Source organism: Balaenoptera borealis (genome assembly GCF_965194805.1).
Source record: "Balaenoptera borealis genome assembly, chromosome: 1".
Classification (NCBI taxonomy): domain Eukaryota; kingdom Metazoa; phylum Chordata; class Mammalia; order Artiodactyla; family Balaenopteridae; genus Balaenoptera; species Balaenoptera borealis.
Window position 1 is genome coordinate 62,294,128 of NC_138860.1, and position 18,921 is coordinate 62,313,048.

At 33.8% G+C, this 18,921-nt stretch overlaps 1 protein-coding gene across 10 annotated transcripts in view; it reads right to left on the reverse strand.

Moving 5' to 3' along the window:
* DCAF6 (DDB1 and CUL4 associated factor 6) overlaps window positions 1-18,921 on the reverse strand; it is a 166,180-nt gene that overhangs the window by 31,985 nt on the left and 115,274 nt on the right. For 3 of the 10 annotated variants that reach the window (XM_082360633.1, XM_082360629.1, XM_082360635.1), the window contains 5 exons: window positions 17,092-17,209; window positions 12,435-12,550; window positions 11,166-11,252; window positions 10,601-10,928; window positions 5,499-5,540 (listed from right to left, as the gene is read on the reverse strand). In XM_082360633.1, the coding sequence (XP_082216759.1) occupies window positions 5,499-5,540; window positions 10,601-10,928; window positions 11,166-11,252; window positions 12,435-12,550; window positions 17,092-17,209 (691 nt within the window). The remainder of the gene's footprint in view (window positions 1-5,498; window positions 5,541-10,600; window positions 10,929-11,165; window positions 11,253-12,434; window positions 12,551-17,091; window positions 17,210-18,921) is intronic. The other 7 variants (XM_082360637.1, XM_082360634.1, XM_082360631.1 and 4 more) reach the window with 3 other exon arrangements.

Genomic DNA, 18,921 nt, shown 5'->3' on the forward strand with positions numbered 1-18,921 from the left:
AACTAGAAAACCTGACTCTTGATCAGCAATGCTTTCAGAGAAAGGTCTTGATCAAAAGGGGGAAATGTTAAAAATTAAAACACAGAAATTTGAATTAAATACAGTTGGGAGTTTGGAAGGGGCAGATCTCATGTCCTGCGACCACAGCAGAGCCCAATAGGAAGAAGGAAGACATCTCTTCTTTCCTGAAAAAGACTCAGCCAATGAAAAGCCATACTCTTTATTTACCATAGCCCTCTCACCTTCCTTTTCCTCTCTATGAAAGCATTATCCTTCCCTTGCGGGAGTGGGGTGGGGGAGGGGGAGACACCTGTGTGTAGCTCATCATGGTTGCAGACTCCAAACTGCAATTCTCTGACTGATCCCAAATAAACACATCTTTGCTAGAGAAATATCTAGCAGTCTATTTGTTTCAGGTCAACACTGGAAACAACCTAAATGCCTATTAACAGGAAAAAGGATAAATTATGGTATAGCCGTACAATAACTTACAATACAGCAGTAAAGCTGATTGAGCAACAGCTGTACATAACAGTATGGATCAATCTTAGTAACATATTGTTGACTGGAAAAAAAGATAGCAAGTCCCATTTATAGTGAGATATCCTTTTTTATAAAGTTCAGAAGTGGGTAAAATAAATTAAATAATACATTGTTTTGGCATTTATGTCTGGTAATTATCTGGTAATTCTTTGTTTTTTAAAGCAAGGCACGATACACATAACATTCAGGAGAATGATTACCACTGGTATAGTGGGCAGGGGGACAGAATGGGGAGGAGTATAGGTAGATCTAAGGTACTAGCAGTTTTCTAGTTCTTGGGTTGGGTGGCGGGTTCATGGGTATTTATTACATTAATAAATAATAAAGAAAATGAGCTAACCATGAATCAACAATGACAGTGTGTCACAAACCAAGAATTATAAAAATACAATTCTCCCTTTCCTCAGATTAGGCCCTTAATAATCCCATTGACTATGCAAGGTTCTATCACTGCAATTACTGTGCTGTAATTATTTATGCGTGTCTGTGTACCTCACTGAACCGACAGCTCAGAGAGGATGTGTCTTCATTATCCTTATATCACCAGCATCCACCACAGTGTCTGATTCATATAGTAGTTTATTGAATTAACTAATCAATACAAAACTGATTATCCAGGAATTTCAAAGTAAAAACATCTCAACGTATTAGCTATTATTTTATTTTGAAAATAGCATTTAATAGATGGGAAAAAAAGACAGTGAATCTGAAGGAAGTACATTTGACCTCAGAAAATAAAACCTAGATTCCTGACTTTACATTTTGATCCTTTTCTCTTCCCTGAGTCTTTATATTTTATTTTTAATACTTCATATTCTAGAAAATTCTGTTTCTAAAATGGTCAGCAAAATTTCTTTAGATGTCTCCAAGCTCAAATTAGAAAGTTACATCAATCAGAAAGAGTCTATAAGCCTTATTTTTTAAAAAAGATATTAAACTGGCACATTTAGTAGTTAAAAAAACAACTAGGCCAAACTACAAAAAGACATTCTTAAATAGCACTAAAAATATAAAGTGAATTACTTTGCCTATTGTTTTCAACACGGTAAAAAAATCCTTTTATAAAACATATTTACATATAGCTAGAGTTGGAAATTCCCTGGCAGTCCAGTGCTTAGGACTCTGTGCCTCCAGTGCAGGGGGCATGTGTTCCGTCCCTGGTCAAGGAACTAAGATCCCCCATGCCAGGTGGTGTGGCCAAAAAACAACGACAACAAAACATATAGCTACAGTGGTAAAATTAATCAATACTATTGATATTATTAAAATAGCTTGTAAAAGAACAAAATATTAGGGTAGAAAAAGATGGCTTAATCAAAGATTAAATCCTTCCATCTTTAAGTAAGTTGAGTTTGCAGACTTCCCTGGTGGCACAGTGGTTAAGAATCTGCCTGCCACTGCAATGGACACGGGTTCAAGCCCTGGTCCGGGAAGATCCCACATGTCGTGGAGCAACTAATCTCATGCACCACAGCTACTGACTGAGCCTGCGCTCTAGAGCCCAGGAGCCACAACTACTGAGCCTGCGTGCCACAGCTACTGAAGCCCACATGCCTAGAGTCCGTGCTCCGCAACAAAGAGAAGCCACCGCAGCGAGAAGCCCGCACACCGCAAAGAGCGGCCCCCGCTCCCCGCAACTAGAGAAAAGCCCACGCGCAGCAACGAAGACCCAACGCAGCAAAAAAATAAATAAATAAAAAAAAATAAGTTGAGTTTGCATTTATTTACAAAACTTGAGATTGACTTTTTCCAGTCAAAGATCAAAATATTAGGTTTTTATAAGCATACGGATGCTATTCCCAATCCCTACCTCTTCCCCTGCCCCCTGTAACAGGAGAGTTTCTGTAATAAATATTTCTCTATTTTCAGAACAGCTATAAGACTTTGGGACGAGAACCAAGTTGCTATGGTATGTGTCAAAGAAACATTCCCTAGGCAAAAGATATCAAAACAAAAGAATAAGTTAAATTCTACTTACTTATGCCTCACTGAATATGCTCATTTTAACTCTAGATACCAGTATACGAAGTTCAATTCTCTTAATTTATACTATACATACATTTTTCTCATATTAACTTAGTGGTTTTTAGAAAGAAAACCTCACTGACTTGAGTCTCCAAATTTAGAGTTTGTGATTATTCCGAGTTAAGCTCAAATTTACCTTTAAATTATCAATAAAAAAAAAGTTTGTTGGCCAAATGAATCTATGAATAGAAATTTAGAAAAGATATGTCATTTGTGTTTCTAAAACTAAAACTTTTAAGTTCTTTAAAGCACTTGTTTATAGTAAAAGCCATGTTAGTGTTACTAAGTCATCTACTGTCACCAACAAGGTCTCTGGATTGGAATTTCAGTCATTTCAACACATACCTCTTACAAGTCTCTGAAATAAGAGAGGTGGATGAGTTGCTACAGAATCTTGCTGTTTCTAGTCCTTTTGTGTCTGGGTGGTGGTGGGGGTGCAGATCGTATTCTTTGCCTCAAAATGTGTTAGTAAATAAAAATAAAGGATAGCAGGCCTGATGCTGCTACCTCTAAAGAGAACTTGACCTTTGTAATGTTTCCTCCATTGTTCTGCCTGTCTGAGACACTGAACCCTGATGTACCTGCTTGCCTAGACGGTCTGTACAAATAATGTGATTCATGGTGAACACCTACTTTCCTTCAGAGTCTGGAATGTAGGGGGTTGTGGCTGGGTGCAGAGGGTGCCTATATGATCAGCCCCAGTAAAACTGCTGGATTTCGAGTCTTAATTAAGCAGGCTTCTCTGGGCAGAAACACTACACAAGTGTTAACTGCATTTTATCACTGGAAGAATGAGCACATTGTATGGACCACAATGGGTGGGAGAATGTTGGAAGTTTATGATTGGATTCTTCCAGATTCCATCTGATGTGTTTTTCCCTTGTCATAATAAACTATAGCCATGATTACAAGTGACTCTTAGTTCTGTGAGTCTTTCTAGCAAGTCATCAAATGTGTGGGAATGTTGTCAGACTCCTAAAAAAGTAATTCATAGCTTTTCATTTATTTCAAATTTTAGGAAGCAGAGGAAGAAGACAATAAGCCAGATTACCTAAGGAAATATGAATAAAAATTTAGTTAGCTATAGTTTTAGATAAAAAGGTGTCTTCTTTGTCAACTTTTATTTATGTATTCATGTATGTAGCATGCTGGCCTTAAAGGTGCTTGCATCTTACATAAGGAAACATATACACACATACATACAATAAAGTGTTACAGGTAGCATAACAGATACATATAAAGGCACACAGAAGGTATGTTCAGTCCTACTTGGGATTATGCAATGTATAGCCAGGAAAAATTTCAAAAAAGAGCAGCTTAAGGTGCATGTTGAGGGGACTTCCCTGGTGGTCCAGTGGTTAAGAATCCGCCTTCCAATGCAGGGGACACGGGTTGGATCCCTGGTCGGGGAACCAAGATCCCACATGCCACGGGGCAACTAAGCCTGCATGCCGCAACTAGAGAGCCTGCACGCCACAACTACTGAGCCCGCATGCTCTGGAGCCCACACGCCACAACTAGAGAGAAGCCCATGTGCCGCAACTAAGACCCGACGCAGCCAAAAATCAATCAATCAATAAATATTAAAAAAAAAAAAAAAGATGCATGTTGAAAGTTGAGGTGGCCAAAATGATGATGATGGTGATGGTAATAGGAGGTCATTTCAGTTAGAGGGCACAGAGTAAGATATGGAGGCATAAGGTGTATTCAGAGACACTCCGAATATGGCTGATGTAGAGAATATGAGCAATTCTTGGCAACAGCCATAACACAGAATGCCTTCCACTTCAACGTTTTAGCTTTTCTATAACTCATTTAGAGCGACATGGTACTTTTAGGTTGCAATCTTCACTGTAAAAGTAGAAATTGGCTTTGAGTGCTTAGGATGCAGGGTATAAATCAGAAAATCAAAAAGCCCTGAAACAAATTCCATTCTAGTATTATTTAATTAGAAAGTGATACTTACCAACAGACTAATTTACAAAAAGTCACTCCAAATATACCTTAATGTTAAAAAAGTCTATAAACACCAGCACAAAAGCAAAAGCAATTTTGAGATGTTTATATGAGAATCCTTGTGAGAATGGGACGTAACCAGGGATTTCTATGTAGCTACAATATTTTTGGCTTATTTCATCATTTCTGTATTCCCCATGAGGAACTCTACTAATTTTACATTTCTGATTGTTGCTATATATTACGTTTTATATTCCACTTTGTTTTAGAAACGTATGATAAATAACAGACATGTGCCACTAGAATTAGGTACAAGGTCGATTTTGTCAGTAACCCAGGTCTTGGGTAAATGAATAATGGAACTGAGGTTCACTTTAAAGTTACATTTAAAAATGTACCCCTTTGTTGGTCTTCAAATTACAGAAGTGTTTGAGAGTTATGTATCACTTGACGTGTGATACTAAGTTACTAACCAATTTATGAGAAAACTGCTTTCTTTAAAAAAATCAGAATCTTAAACCTATGCACAGAATTAGACTCAAGTCCATTTTTTGTTACTGATCTCAAGGAAAAGGAGTATTTTTGAATAATACCAAAAAGTTGCTAATTGTTACCTCCAATCAAGTTCTAGAAAAACATAAGTTGCATTCTTCAACAAAATAGCCAAAGCAAGTAACTAATAGTTAAAATACATCCTTTCAGATTACAGTTACTTTATCACATGACACACTTGAAGTGAACATCAATTATATCTGCACACAGGAAACTTCTTTTCATTCTATTCCCATGCAGGGCATGCAGCTAAATATAGTTTGTGAAAAGCAACCCGCTTTATAATACTTAGCACATAGAGTTCAGTTAAGTTCAAAGAAGTATTAACTGTTAATAGGAAAGGTGGTTAGCTGTGGGAAAAGAGGACCTGGCAAATTCATCATAAAGAAAAAGTAAAATAATGAAGGAACATACTGAATTACCTCATTATTCTATCACCTATTGTTGTTCCTCTGATATTAAATCTAGTGAAGGGAACACAATAACTAAAGTCACTCACAAAGACTTCAAAGAACCAAATATTTAAAGCATTAAGGCCACCACTTTCATCATTAATCATCTAAATCTAAAATACTTTTGTTTCCCTTTGTAACTTAGGGTATTATGTGAGAATACGTCATTCAACTAAATGTGTATGAGGAAATTAAGGAAACAGAAACACTCATTGAAGATAGGTTAGAAGGAAGACATTGCACTTAATCCCTTTTATCTTTTAAAAAAGTTAGAACCTAACCCTGTTAGGTTCAGATTCATATTATCAATACCCTCCACTGGAACACACTAGCTCCCCAGGGCTGAGTTGCCCTTTGGGAACTAAATAATTAAGCCCTGAGCTGACTCATTTGTCCTAACCATAAGACTGTATAACCAGCAAGCAAAGAATAACAGAGCTTTTAACTCCCTAGGAGTTCAGTTCTTTCTCTGTGATTACTTTTCCTCTGCAATTTTAATAAAGAATAAACTTGAATCACTAGAAATACTGAAAGAGTGATTATAATGATGACTAAATAGATGATAGCAAATTTACAGTATGTAAAGAATTTTGGCTTTAAAAATGAAGGCCATGTTCCATAGAGTCCAGAATAGGTAAATGGAACCAAATTTCTATGCAAATAAATATTTTTTTAAAAAAGTAACAGGCAATATAGGGTTAATATCTTTAATCTTTACATAAAAAATCTTTACAGCATCTTAATTGAGTCTATTAACTAAAAACTATTCAAGACTATGTGAGAACTTCTTCAGGAAGCTTACTTAGATACTTGTCTTTTTTTAGAGAGCAAAAAACCTCTTGGGTTTGGCAAGAGGAAGAGCTATCAGCCAGGCCATCATTCCGTTTACTAGAAGATGGATTTGGCGCTGTGAAAACTGTTTACATGAAGACCATCTAAATAATAAACCTGACCACTTTCCTTTCATTCCAAGGGCACCTGTTTATGTTTCTAAATCCAATATATAAAATCACTAAGAGAAACACATACTACTTTCATTTATTGCTTTTTTTATACCATATTAGAAAGTATATGTTTGATTAATTATTTCTTTCTTCAATTTAGTTTCCATTTAATGTTCTGTGTTCCTGCTGTAGACAAAGTTAAAGGGGACCAAACGTGGTGATTCATAGATTTCACTGTTTTAAAGTTTGGTTACCTGTCAACAGAGGCATTCTACCATACACTATAGCTTGGTTTCTCTCTATAAGACTTATTTTTGCTATAAAGCAGGGATCAGCGAACTATGGCTCTTGGGGCAAATCTGGCCAGCTGCCTGTTATTGTAATGGCCCATAGGAGAATAACAGTTTTTACATTTGTAAATGGTTACATTTTTTAAATGATTATAGAAGTGCCTACATAACTGCCTCCATTTTGCCTCTTGGCCAACAAAACCTAAAATATTTATTATCTGGCTTTTTAGGAAAAAGTCTGTTGACCTCTGCTATAGAGAGTCCCAGTTATATTTATACCGAGACTAGCTATAGTTAATGAGCAGAGCATTCCATTTTAAAATACCTACGTTAGTTGTTAAGGCCTTTATTTTGTAAGACATTTCCTTCTCATGCTTGTTCTCGGCTCAAAAATGAAAACCTGGGTCATATTTATTTAACCAAATTATAAGAATGCAAATCTTTATTAAAAAATCATAACTTTGTGTTGCAAAGAACTGTTTTGATATTTTTATTAAATGTGTTGAAAATGGCTTAGCTATAAACTTTTTAGGTTTCATTTAAAAAATTAAATGTGTGGCAAAAAAATTATGAGATCCACTATGTAATTCTTCATACAAATTAAAGTACAGATCTAAGTATATACTCTTTTACCATTTTCAATTTTGGAAACATCTCTAGCCTAACCAAACTAATCTTGACTGGGTTTCTTAATGACCTTTAAGACATGCATCCTTTTAGTTGGGCATTTCATCCAAGTGTGAAATGTTTCCTTAGATTCTAAGAACCAAGTGGTATTTTTACAGTAGAGCTTTGAAATTCTTTGTCCCTTTGGAAATAGAAATTCTCAAAATTCATATGCCTATTTATAAGCTGGTAAATTATTCTTTTCATGTTCTGAAGAAGCAAAATTTCTTGAACTTTCTCTCTTTAGAATAAAAGTCAACATACCCATTCCTCCAAATTTAGAAGTAAGATAAATGGGCAGTTTTCTGAAGGATGAACAGCCCTTAGAAAGGTACAGAAATGAAAAGTACATTTTATATAGGTAGTTCAAGATTTAATCAAGATGGTGCTCAGGAAGTTAGGAACTATCAAAATTATTTAGAGAAAAGTCAGAAGGAAGATTTTCCACCATTTACAAATTTTTGGTAAATAGCTAGGAAAGAATAATGCAAATTTCAAAGGAAAACTGATGTAACTGCGAAACAGTCACTATAATCACTTTAGCATTACCTCAGTACGCACAACTTTGTGTGTGTATATACACACATATATACATATATAATATTGTATTTATTTCATATATTTATTAAAACTGTTTTCCATGTTCTTATAAATGGCTTGTGTATCTGTCTTCTCTTTTCAGTAAATTAACTTTCTCAATGGGAAGAATTTTATTATTCTTCTGTTACTACTACTATGTCCTATAGAATAAAACAAAATAATATATAGGACAAACTAAGGTTAAATACCTAAACTGAGTGTACAGAATATTAAATAATATTTAGTTTAAAAAACAAAAAAAGCAGGGAAGCAAATGTAGACCCAGAGGTGGTTTCAAATCTGGACCTAACCACGAGAGCGTGAATTCAAGAGTACGTGCGTGAAGCGGGGGCACTTCCAGGTTGCTGTCCCTGATCATCTCTCCTCTAAAAGAGTCTGCTAGTCTAGTTCAGCACCTGGGTTTCTTGGGTCAGTGAAGCTACCAGATGCCAATTTTTTGGCAGATCCAAACCTCAGGAGAATCCCTAAAACATATAAATCATCTAAGTATTATGAAAATGATAAGTGACAACACTCTATAGAAAGATACTATCATTTCTAGTCAGATAACCAAAATAAGGACAGTATGCTGCAAGACATTTTGCATTCTCTAGGACCCACTCTCCCCACAAATCCTCCTTTCTCATTCATGTTACACTACTGTGTAAAAAAAAAAAAACAAAAAAAACCTTCTTAGGTCTAGAACATACAAAATCCCTGCGTAGCACCTCAGTTTCCTCAGCTATAAAGCAGGCTAGGTAAAAGTGTTAAATAATTAGCCTAAAAAGAAGATGCTAAATAATTATGATTTTTTGAAAGTGTTTAATATTTACCAAAAATATATGATTTCTTATTTAAACAAACAGACCTGGTAAGTGACATGGTGCATTTTACTAGAAGTTGATACTTAAATTTTATTTTCCATTATGACCGTGGTATCACTTTAAGCTATGTAAGTACAGAAAAAAACCAAGGACATATGTTTGCTTACATAATTAGAAAGCCATAAATTTACGAACTTAAAATAATTATAGGCTCTAGCTCTCTACCCGGGGTTTCAGAAACCATCAACTTGATTTTCAAATTGTGCTATGCTTGCCAACCTTATCTGCATACATCAAGCGGTAATAATATTGTAAGGAACTCCCTCTGGGTATGGAAAGAAATGAAACTAAGTTTTACTTGTCTAAAATATATACTAAGAATTTGAAGACTAATGTGTGGCAGGTAAACAGAAGATGTTTGATTAGTCTCTAAATACAAATATAAGCAAAGATTACTTCCTCTACATTTAAAAACAGGGTCATTGCAAAGTAAACACGTTGACCAAATATGACTAAAGGAAGATACATATCTATCTTCATAGTTAAGAAAAGGCAGTTTCACTGAACTGCAAGCTACAACGTTCAGGAATTTTGCTTGTCCTCTGTTAGTCTTTATCCCTGTAGCCATTCTTATTGTAATTGCTTTTTAAAGTCTAAGTAGCTACACAGAATATCTTGGTTGTTTAATACACCTGTCATTTATTCAGTGCTTTCAATTTGAGACAAGTCCTTGGACTGATTGATTTTTTTCTAAATTTTGACAACAATTCTAGACAATCATAACCCCATTTTATAGATAAGGAAACTGAACCTTAAAGAGACATTAAGTAATTTGAATGATGAAGCAGCTAGTAAATGGTAAAACCAGAATATAAGTCATTATGCTCTTAATCATTATATAACATTGCCATTCTTTAATGGGAAATTAATCTTTTCACTTGACAGAAATGTCAGAATATTTTATAAATAGCAGAACACTGAGCATAAAAATATGTGATATGGGTTCTTCATGCTTGTGTAAGCTAGGATTTTAAAGATAAAATTTTATTCTCTGGAAGAAGACAGAACTTACAATGAGATATGATGGCACTGATTATAGAAATAGTTTTAGAAAAGTATGGAATGCAATATACTTTAAAAGATTTACTTTATCTACTAAAAAAATAAAATATATCCTTATGAACTCATAATATGAAAAATGGAAAAAGTATATGAACATATTAGCAATTTAATTCTTTACTGTAGTTATAATATTTGTTATTTGGTGTGATTTTTCATTTTTGAAATTGAGTTACTAAGTTTAGTAGAAGTCAGAGAAAACATACTGTTCTCAAAAAGAGAACTTTATCACACTACCTTAATCCAGGGTCAAGAGAAAAGCAGAAAAACTGAACATTAAAAAAACCCCAAAACTGATAAAGGCCAGGGTGTCTACAGGGCAATCTGACAACTAAATATAACCCTAACTTCATAATTAACCTGTTGGTCATTCTCAACATTCCTTTCTCTTGATCTGTAAATTGAGGACCAAGCCTTAGTGCTGAAGATACAGAGCAATGAGACATTTTATTCTCCTCTTAGTGCACAGTTTGCTCAAAGAATGTAATATATGAAATCATTTATAATTTAGAAAATTCTGTGAGTTTATATGACTGAGACACCCTTAGAGGAAGTAACTGTCAAAAATGGAGAAACTCCTTTATGTGACTTCAAACAAAGGCTTGTGAATTATACTCTTTATAGTTCATGTTAATTAAAACTTTACCAACCTATCACCAGGTCCTGCTCGATACCTCGCACCTGGGATCAGCACTGGGTCGTCATCACTGTCATCTGTGTCCTGGAGAGCAGAGTCCCTGGCCAATGTTTCCTCGTGAGCCAAAGGCCCAATGGCTTCTGGTTGTGATGGAGGTTCGGGATTGCTGGTACTCTGACTGGTGGCACTTTCAGTGCTAGTTTGATCTGAAGTTCCTGGTTCCTTGCCTTTTTCAGACAAAGTGGAGTCTTCTGGAACCCCACAAGGGCTATCAAGATTGAAGTCATTCCTTTCTCCTGAACCGGAATCCAATGGCTCAAAAGTAAACTTATCTGATTGTGCTGTCAGAAAATAAGTAGTAACAATTGGTCATGTTGGCAACACTAATTATTTAATCTAACTTCGGAGCTGACACAGACAATTTCTAATGTAATAAAGTCTAATCTCTCTATATGAAGGACAAAATTCCACAACACATCTATTTGGAAATGGTCTCTAACTCTGGAGAGACTAATACAGATTAAGGCTTCTTATTTTCCTATATGAAGGAATTATCTAAAAAGAACAAGACAACTCACCTATATCTATACTGTTCTGAACTGTGCTTTCTGCAGACGTACCTTCCTGAAGTGTTGTCACATCCTCTGATGATTCTTCAGGAGCTTCTGGGAATTAAACCAAATTATCATTAAATCCTAATTTTTTTTTTAGAAAAATAAACACCAATTTAATACTCCAGCTTTCCTATATATAAGTAGTTCTTAACCCTTTTTGGGTTGTAGAAACTTTTGACACTCAGATAAAACCTCGCCCTGCCAGTGTAATGCAAACACTATGTTTATGTACCCACAAAACTGTAAAACGCTATCAGGAAGAGATGTGCAATTCTGCCCACTGCCTCTTCCTAAAGCCTATGTGTGGACCTTTATGAACTCTATGTGAAGAATCTCTGCTTTAGATTATCCCTCACAACTGACATTCCTCAATCTTGCTTTTTTTTCCTCTAAACTTCAGAGAATCTAAACTTAAAACTGAGTATTTTTCTGCCCTTTTGTCATGCATTTGGTCTAATTTGAACTATCATGAACAAACAGTAAAGTTAGCCCCACCATAAATTCTGTTTGGCCATTGAAAATACTTGTTTCTGGATTTAATTCCAAGACCCATGAAGGATCAGTCTTTTTTGTTCCTAATTGGACATTTGCTTACCAGACAGTCATTTTATACGTATTTTATTCTTGTTAACTCTGTTATACTGAGGTACGTATTCATTTAATGAAAAACAATTCATTTATTCCTTCATTTATCAAGTATGTACTGAAAATCTACTCTGTTCTAGGCTATACTAACCTCTAAATTTCATTTGATGATCACATAAAAATATTCTAGGGAAGGGTTCTAAAAACATACTCTAAATGGCACTTCTTGTATGAAACAGGATTTACTTATAACCTGTTTAAATTTTATCCCTTTTTTCCCTCCATAAACCACCTATACTCTTTGAAAAAATCAAGATAGGTACTCTGTATTTCACTGCTAGGTATAAAAATGGTAAAGATAATTCAAACCAACATTTCTATCTAACATACTGTCAGTACGATGACCATCTATCTTGGCCACTGTGTCCACAGAGGGGAACTGTGCTTTACTGTGATGCCCCATCTTAAATGCTTAAGGTCCTTACCTTTTGCATTTGTTATTTGTTTATCAACAGCAGTAACTGGACTATTACGGCAAAAGTAATTGATTAAAAACAAGAAACAAAACTGTAGCACTGAGGTATCAGAAAAATAGGTAAACATCCAACACTGGGTTTTGTCATGCCAAAAACAAAATTAACACCTTACTTGCTTCATTCTCTCCTTCTAATGGTTGCGTGGAGCTCTGTGGGACCAAGGATTCCTCCTGATCCTCAGATTTGCAGTGGCTCCCATTTCCTCTAGAACTTGAGGCAGTACTGCTCCTACCATCAAGACAAGATAAGTGATCCCACCAAGAAGTTAATAAACATGAACTTTTAGGATAATTTCTATATTTTACAACTAGAGAAGTTGATCAAAAAACTTGACTACAAATAAAATACAGGATTTATTATTTTAATAGTACTTGAAAAACATCACTTTAAAAAGTCTAGGTGATTATTCTAATCCACTTTAATATTTAAAAAGAGATTTAAAAATATGAAAGGACCGCTTCTTCACTGGTTTGATGCTTCTACGACCTGATATATATTTTTACAAGTCTCTCTATTGAATTTTAACTTAATTATATAATCTCTCTTCTTGTTCTCACTACAGATGGTTCACCACATTCAAATTCTTAATGATTTTACAGACTGTGATCATAGGCCCTTTTAGACTTTGTTGTTCTAGGCTACTTTTAAATTAATACTTGAAAAGAGGCCTGGAAATTTCTTTGGTCTTTGAACTGCCCTCTGGACCACTGGACCCCTGCCAGTTCTAGATTGTTGTTCAAATATGGCAAGTGATTGAGCACCACGGTTTTGTAAAAGGATAATGTTTTCTGTTTTAGTTTTAATACCTACCTGATGATGATCCTAATTCTGTTAGAATTTTTAGCTAGAGCAGAATACCAGACCAATTTAAATAAATAATTTTCAATGAACATTCTGTGACAAATCATGACATATGTGTAAGAAGGGGATTGAGTGGGAAGGAAAATAGAGGAAAATGTATAACAATCTGACTAAGATTAAAATTAAATTCACAGAAAAGCAACAATTTCTTAAATTTAGTATAGATGTGAACAAGAAAAAGAAACTGAACAGCTACAGTAACTTAAAAAACGTTAATTATAGACAAACAGCAGTGACTCAATAAACAATGCAAATTATCATGGAACTTTTGTCAAAATTTTATAAAAACCTTTTTAGGCTAATTGCAGAAGTCAATTTGATTTTTTTAAAAGGGCATCCATATATAATATAGTTTTAAGAAAAATGTATATCTACATGGGTATATGAGCAGAGAAAAATGTCAGAAAGGATATTCACCAATGTTAAATGTCATCTCAGTAGGGTTACTGTGATTTTTTTTTCAATTTCTCTCTAGATTCTGATTTTTTTGCAATGAACATGTATTTCTTTTTAGCCAGAAAGAAATGCATAGCAATTTTGGTATAGAGAAGCCAATGTGATATACAAATCTTTTTTTTTTTTTTTCCATCGAGAAAGCTATGATACAGGCTTAAATAAAATGCTCAGTGTAGAATAGTTATGATAATTAAAACATTATGGCATTGATGTAGGAATACAGAGCCATTAGTGGAAAAGACAAAGTAATCAAGTAAATACATTTAGCATGTGTTAATATGGCATTTTAAATCACAGATAAATGACTAGATTGCTCAGTAAATGGTACTGGGACAAAGGAAAAGCCATGTAGAAAAATTGAGCTATAAGCTCTACATCATACTTTATGGTAAAATAAATTGTAAAAGGATTAAACATATTTTTGATATAAAATCACAGAACTTTAAGAGGAAAACAAGAAGAAACTTTTCCCCTAATCCTGGGAAGGACAAGGAGTATTAGCTCACAGGCTGAAACCATAAAGCGAAACTACCATAAGTAAACTGAAAGACAAACAACAAACTGGGAAAAATATCTGCAACAAATGAAAGACAAATGATATTATCCTCACTTAATTCTATAATATATAGCTCTCATAAATCAATAAGAAAAAGATAAACACCACAGTAAAAAACTGGGCAAAGGATCTGAAAGGCAATTTATTAAAGATGACAATTGTAGCTAACAATTATTTAAAGCCTATCACGTGCTAGTCAACGTGCTAAGTGCTATGTACTTTTTCTGCATGTTCTCATTAAATCTTCCCAACAAAGTCTGAAGCAGGTTCTATTAAATATGCCCTTTTTCAGATGAGAAAACTGATATTTAGAGAGGTTCAACAGCTAGTCAGGTTCAGAGCCCAAGCTCTTGGTCAGTGTGCTCTATTGCCTTATCTGGATCAAAGAAACTAAAATAAAAGCAAGACACCGTGCTGGCATAGATGAAAAAGACTGCATACTCTTTTGAAATTTTTTTTTTACAATGAATACAGAATACTTTCATAATCAGAAAAAAGCTAACTACCTTTTTGATAAAGAAATAAGAGAATATAATTCATGGTCAGTTTTTAAAGAAGGAAAAGTAGCATTCAAAAGAAGAGTGGGACTAAAGATGTTTGGTTCAAAAATGTTCAGATGAGATTGTTTGTAAGATATCAGTCCCTTCTGTACAGAAACATGAGAATAGAAAAGACTTAAGAATAACTATGACAATCTTCTGTGATCTTAAATCATGTACTAAGAAAAAGGGCCATAGATATCATTATTTTTAAAAGTTGAGGTCAAACACTAGAGTTCATAAAGAAATTCTATTAACTGTACCTTCAAATACATATCTAGAATCCAATCTCTTCTTACTACCTCCACTGCTCCTATCCTGGTCCAAGACACCACTACCTCTCACCTTGCTTACTGCCAAAGCCTTTTAACTGGTCTCCCAGCTTCTACCTAAGGCCTGTTCTCTACACAGCAACCAGAGATATCCTTTATCCTTTTAAAGACCCTTCTCACTTACCTGGCTGACCTTATCTGTTACTACTCTCTCCTCTGGTCACTCTACTCCAGCTACATTGGGTTTTTTTTAAAAGATCCTTGAACATACTAAGACTGCTCCTGCTTCAGAGGCATTGTACTGGCTTTCTCTCTGCCTAGAATGCTCTTTCCCCAGATATATGCATGGCTCACTCCTTCTTACCCTTCAAATTGTCCAAATGTCATCTTCTCAATGATGCCTACCCTTTCCCTAGGTCTCCCAAACATCTTTACCTGTCTTATTTTCTTTCACAGCACTTAATACCATCTAACATACTATACAAATCACTTATTATGTTTATTGTCTGCCTCCCATACCTAGAAGGTAAGCTCCAATAGGGCAGAGATTTTTTTGTCTATTTTTTTCACTGATGCATTCCCAGTGTCTAGAACAGTCTTTGGGATGTAGAAAGGTATTCAATAATATGCGAAAATCTTATTTAATCAAAGAGTTTAATATTTAAAAACACACAGAAACACAAATGGAAACCAGTGAATTGGAATAAATATCATATATCAACATATAATTAATTATATATTAATAAACAATATATAACTATATTATATATTATTTATAAGCAATATTATATATTATACTAACATAATATATAATAATATACAATTAAATATGTTAATATAATAATATATTAATTATATAGGATAATTAATATATTGGGTATTAAATGATTAATATAATCACCCTGCATTAATCACATATAATTATATTAATATATAATTAATTATATATTAAGAAAGATTGTATTATCTATATATTAGTTTATATAATAATAGTAATAAATTCAAATACAAAATTTTGGGTGCTGTCTCTCTCACACAAAATGCAATGAGACAGTGGCAAAGAATTTAAGAAGCTCACATAACTAGATTTTTTTTTAATGTAAGATTTAACTAGATTAAATGAGCAATAAATATAATCAGAAATGTCATTTAAAAGAATCTATACAACTATTAAATAAAGTTCAAACTCACCAGTAATAAATTAAATAAAAATAAAAATTATTTAAAAATCAAATATATGTTACAAATAAATGAATATATTGATATTGAACATTGGCCTGGAGACAGCAAAACATGTACTTTCATATGCTGCTGGGAGAAATGTAATAACAGATTATCCTTTTGAAAATAATTTTGTAATATGTTTCAATCTAGATATAGTTTATTTCTGGAAAAATATCCCAAATCAATAACCTTAAAGGTAGGAAAAAGCTTGTAAACAAAGATAGTCATTATAGTTTTATTTGGTAAAAATAAACAAATAAATTCACTGCCTAATTAAAGGGAAATGGTTAAGTAAAACTATGGTACATCCACTTGATGGAATCTATTATACAGCTGATAAAATAATACTTATGAAAACTAAGTAGTATTGTGGGAATATTTACTATAAAGTTAACTCAAATAAATGTAGGGGAGAACTGAATATATTAGGTATGATTAAAATCATGTTTTAAAACTCAAACCAAAAATATATATGTATATATACACATACACATACCTTTTACATAGGACCAAGACTGCAAAAAGCTCCAAAACGTTAGGTTTATTAATTTTTGCACTAGTGGTCTATTGGTGATTGATTATTTTTATCTTTTGCATTTTCTATCAGAAGAAATATCCCAGGACCAGCAATATTAGTATCACCTGGGAAGTTTTTAGAAATGCAAATTCTCTGACTCCATCTCAAACTCTGAGAGTGGGGTCTAGTAATTGTTTTAACAAGCTCTCCAAGTGATCCTGAAGCACACTAAAGTTTGAGAACCAATGTATTATTGCAAAACAAAGATGATGAAGTGCTAAAAATAATATCTAATACAATCCTACAAAATGGCTAAGAACATCTTCACAAAAATATTAACTTACCATTCATCTGTAAAGTTCAGTTTTATTGTGCTTGTAGTTGTTCCTTCTGTGCTGTAGTGCAAACTTAAAACTGGTTCACCTGTCCCTGGTTTGGGGCTCAGCTTTTCATTATTGTTATCTGAAAATTGTGTTTAAAACATTTGAAAAAATTCTCTGAAACCAATAAAAAGATGACATTTCCTAAAATTTATAAAACTTAAATTAGGTTGTCCTTGTCATAACTCTTTCTCACATCTGTTATGGTTCTCACTTAAAGTTCAAAGCAAGTGTTATAGAAACACTCTATATTTCAAAAGTGGCATTGCATCATTTTCTAGCTTTGTGTACATGACTCCCTTTGAGTCAGATGAAAATCACACACATTTGAGAACCATATTTAGTTTTTAGGGAATCAAAGAATATTAACATGCAATGACATACTTTATAAACTTGGTACTTTTATTTAATGGAACGCTCAGGATCTTTTTCTTCAGTTGCTAGAGCATCAAGAATAACTATCATTGGCTCCTTCAGAAACACTGAGAAGTAAGATGCAAGGGCTCCAAAAGAAGTTGTTTAGTAAAAACTTTGCTGCAATTAAATGCTATCAAATTCTTTCTGTTCTTTCAAATTCATAGACTTATAATCTAGGGAGGGATTACAGCCTGTACACTATTGGGAAGGAGGCGGGAGAGGAAAATTTATTGTGCTCTGTTATTTTCTAAAACTCTATAAGATCGTACGTTTTGGTATAATTCCATCCTCTTCTCCTGACTAATCTTGCAAGAAATTTGTTTTCTAAATTATGGAAAGGCAATTCCACCTGAAGAGTCTATAGGTGATAATCATAATATACATCCATCTCAACATATAAAACCTTTGTAAAATGGTAAATAAGAATCAAGAAACGCTACAGAAATGGATACAAACCACTTTGAAGTCACCTCTCCCCTCCCCCCCAAAAGGAGTACATGGATATTCGAAGACAAATTTGAATAGGGCTTTAGATTTTTTTCTTTTTATGATGAATAACAGCTTGGGGGAACACTAAAATGTATAAGGAATAAAAACTGCTATATAATCAAACATGTAACATTTCTGCCAGTCGCTTGCAGAAAGGAAACTCTTCTGTGTCATAATTGTTTTCTCGATACAAGTTCAAGGACTTGATATAACAGTACTAAAAATAAGCTTTCTGTCTTGAAAACAGTATTAACAAAAGCATTAAAAACTTAATGAAATCAAAATTACTTAGGATTTTTGGTTTATACTGCAATGAAGGACATATCTTTTTGCATTCCTCTTGAAGACGGTGGAGCACTTCCTAAAAGAGAATCTGATAGAAACTCTGCTCTAGCTTTTATCCTGTGAGAGGACAATTAACAAGACTTAAAAATACAGAACTGTAGCAGAAAGGAAAAAGGATTCTCCCCAAGAGATGAGAAGCCAAGCTGATAAAACTCAGGATTATCAATTCTTGTGTCTTCTTCACTTCTAACTCCTGAGAAATCCTCTCCTATAACATTAATTGCTATTTGAAAATAAAAGTATGAATCAATTATAAAGCTGGCCTACCAAATGATAAATTCACTTTGTTTCTGTACTACTTTTGTTATGATTATGTCCTTGATATAAACAGCTGCTGGAAAAAAAGTTAACAATCCATTACGACTTTCAAAGATTCGATATTACATTCAATGTTTTAGAGGAGGTATTTTACCAAATGGCATTCTGATAAAATAACTGAATTAACATACCTTTAACTTACATAAAATTATCAAGAACGGGATTTTTTTTTTTTTTTGGCCGTGCCGCATGATTTGTGGGATCTTAGTTCCCCAACCGGGGATT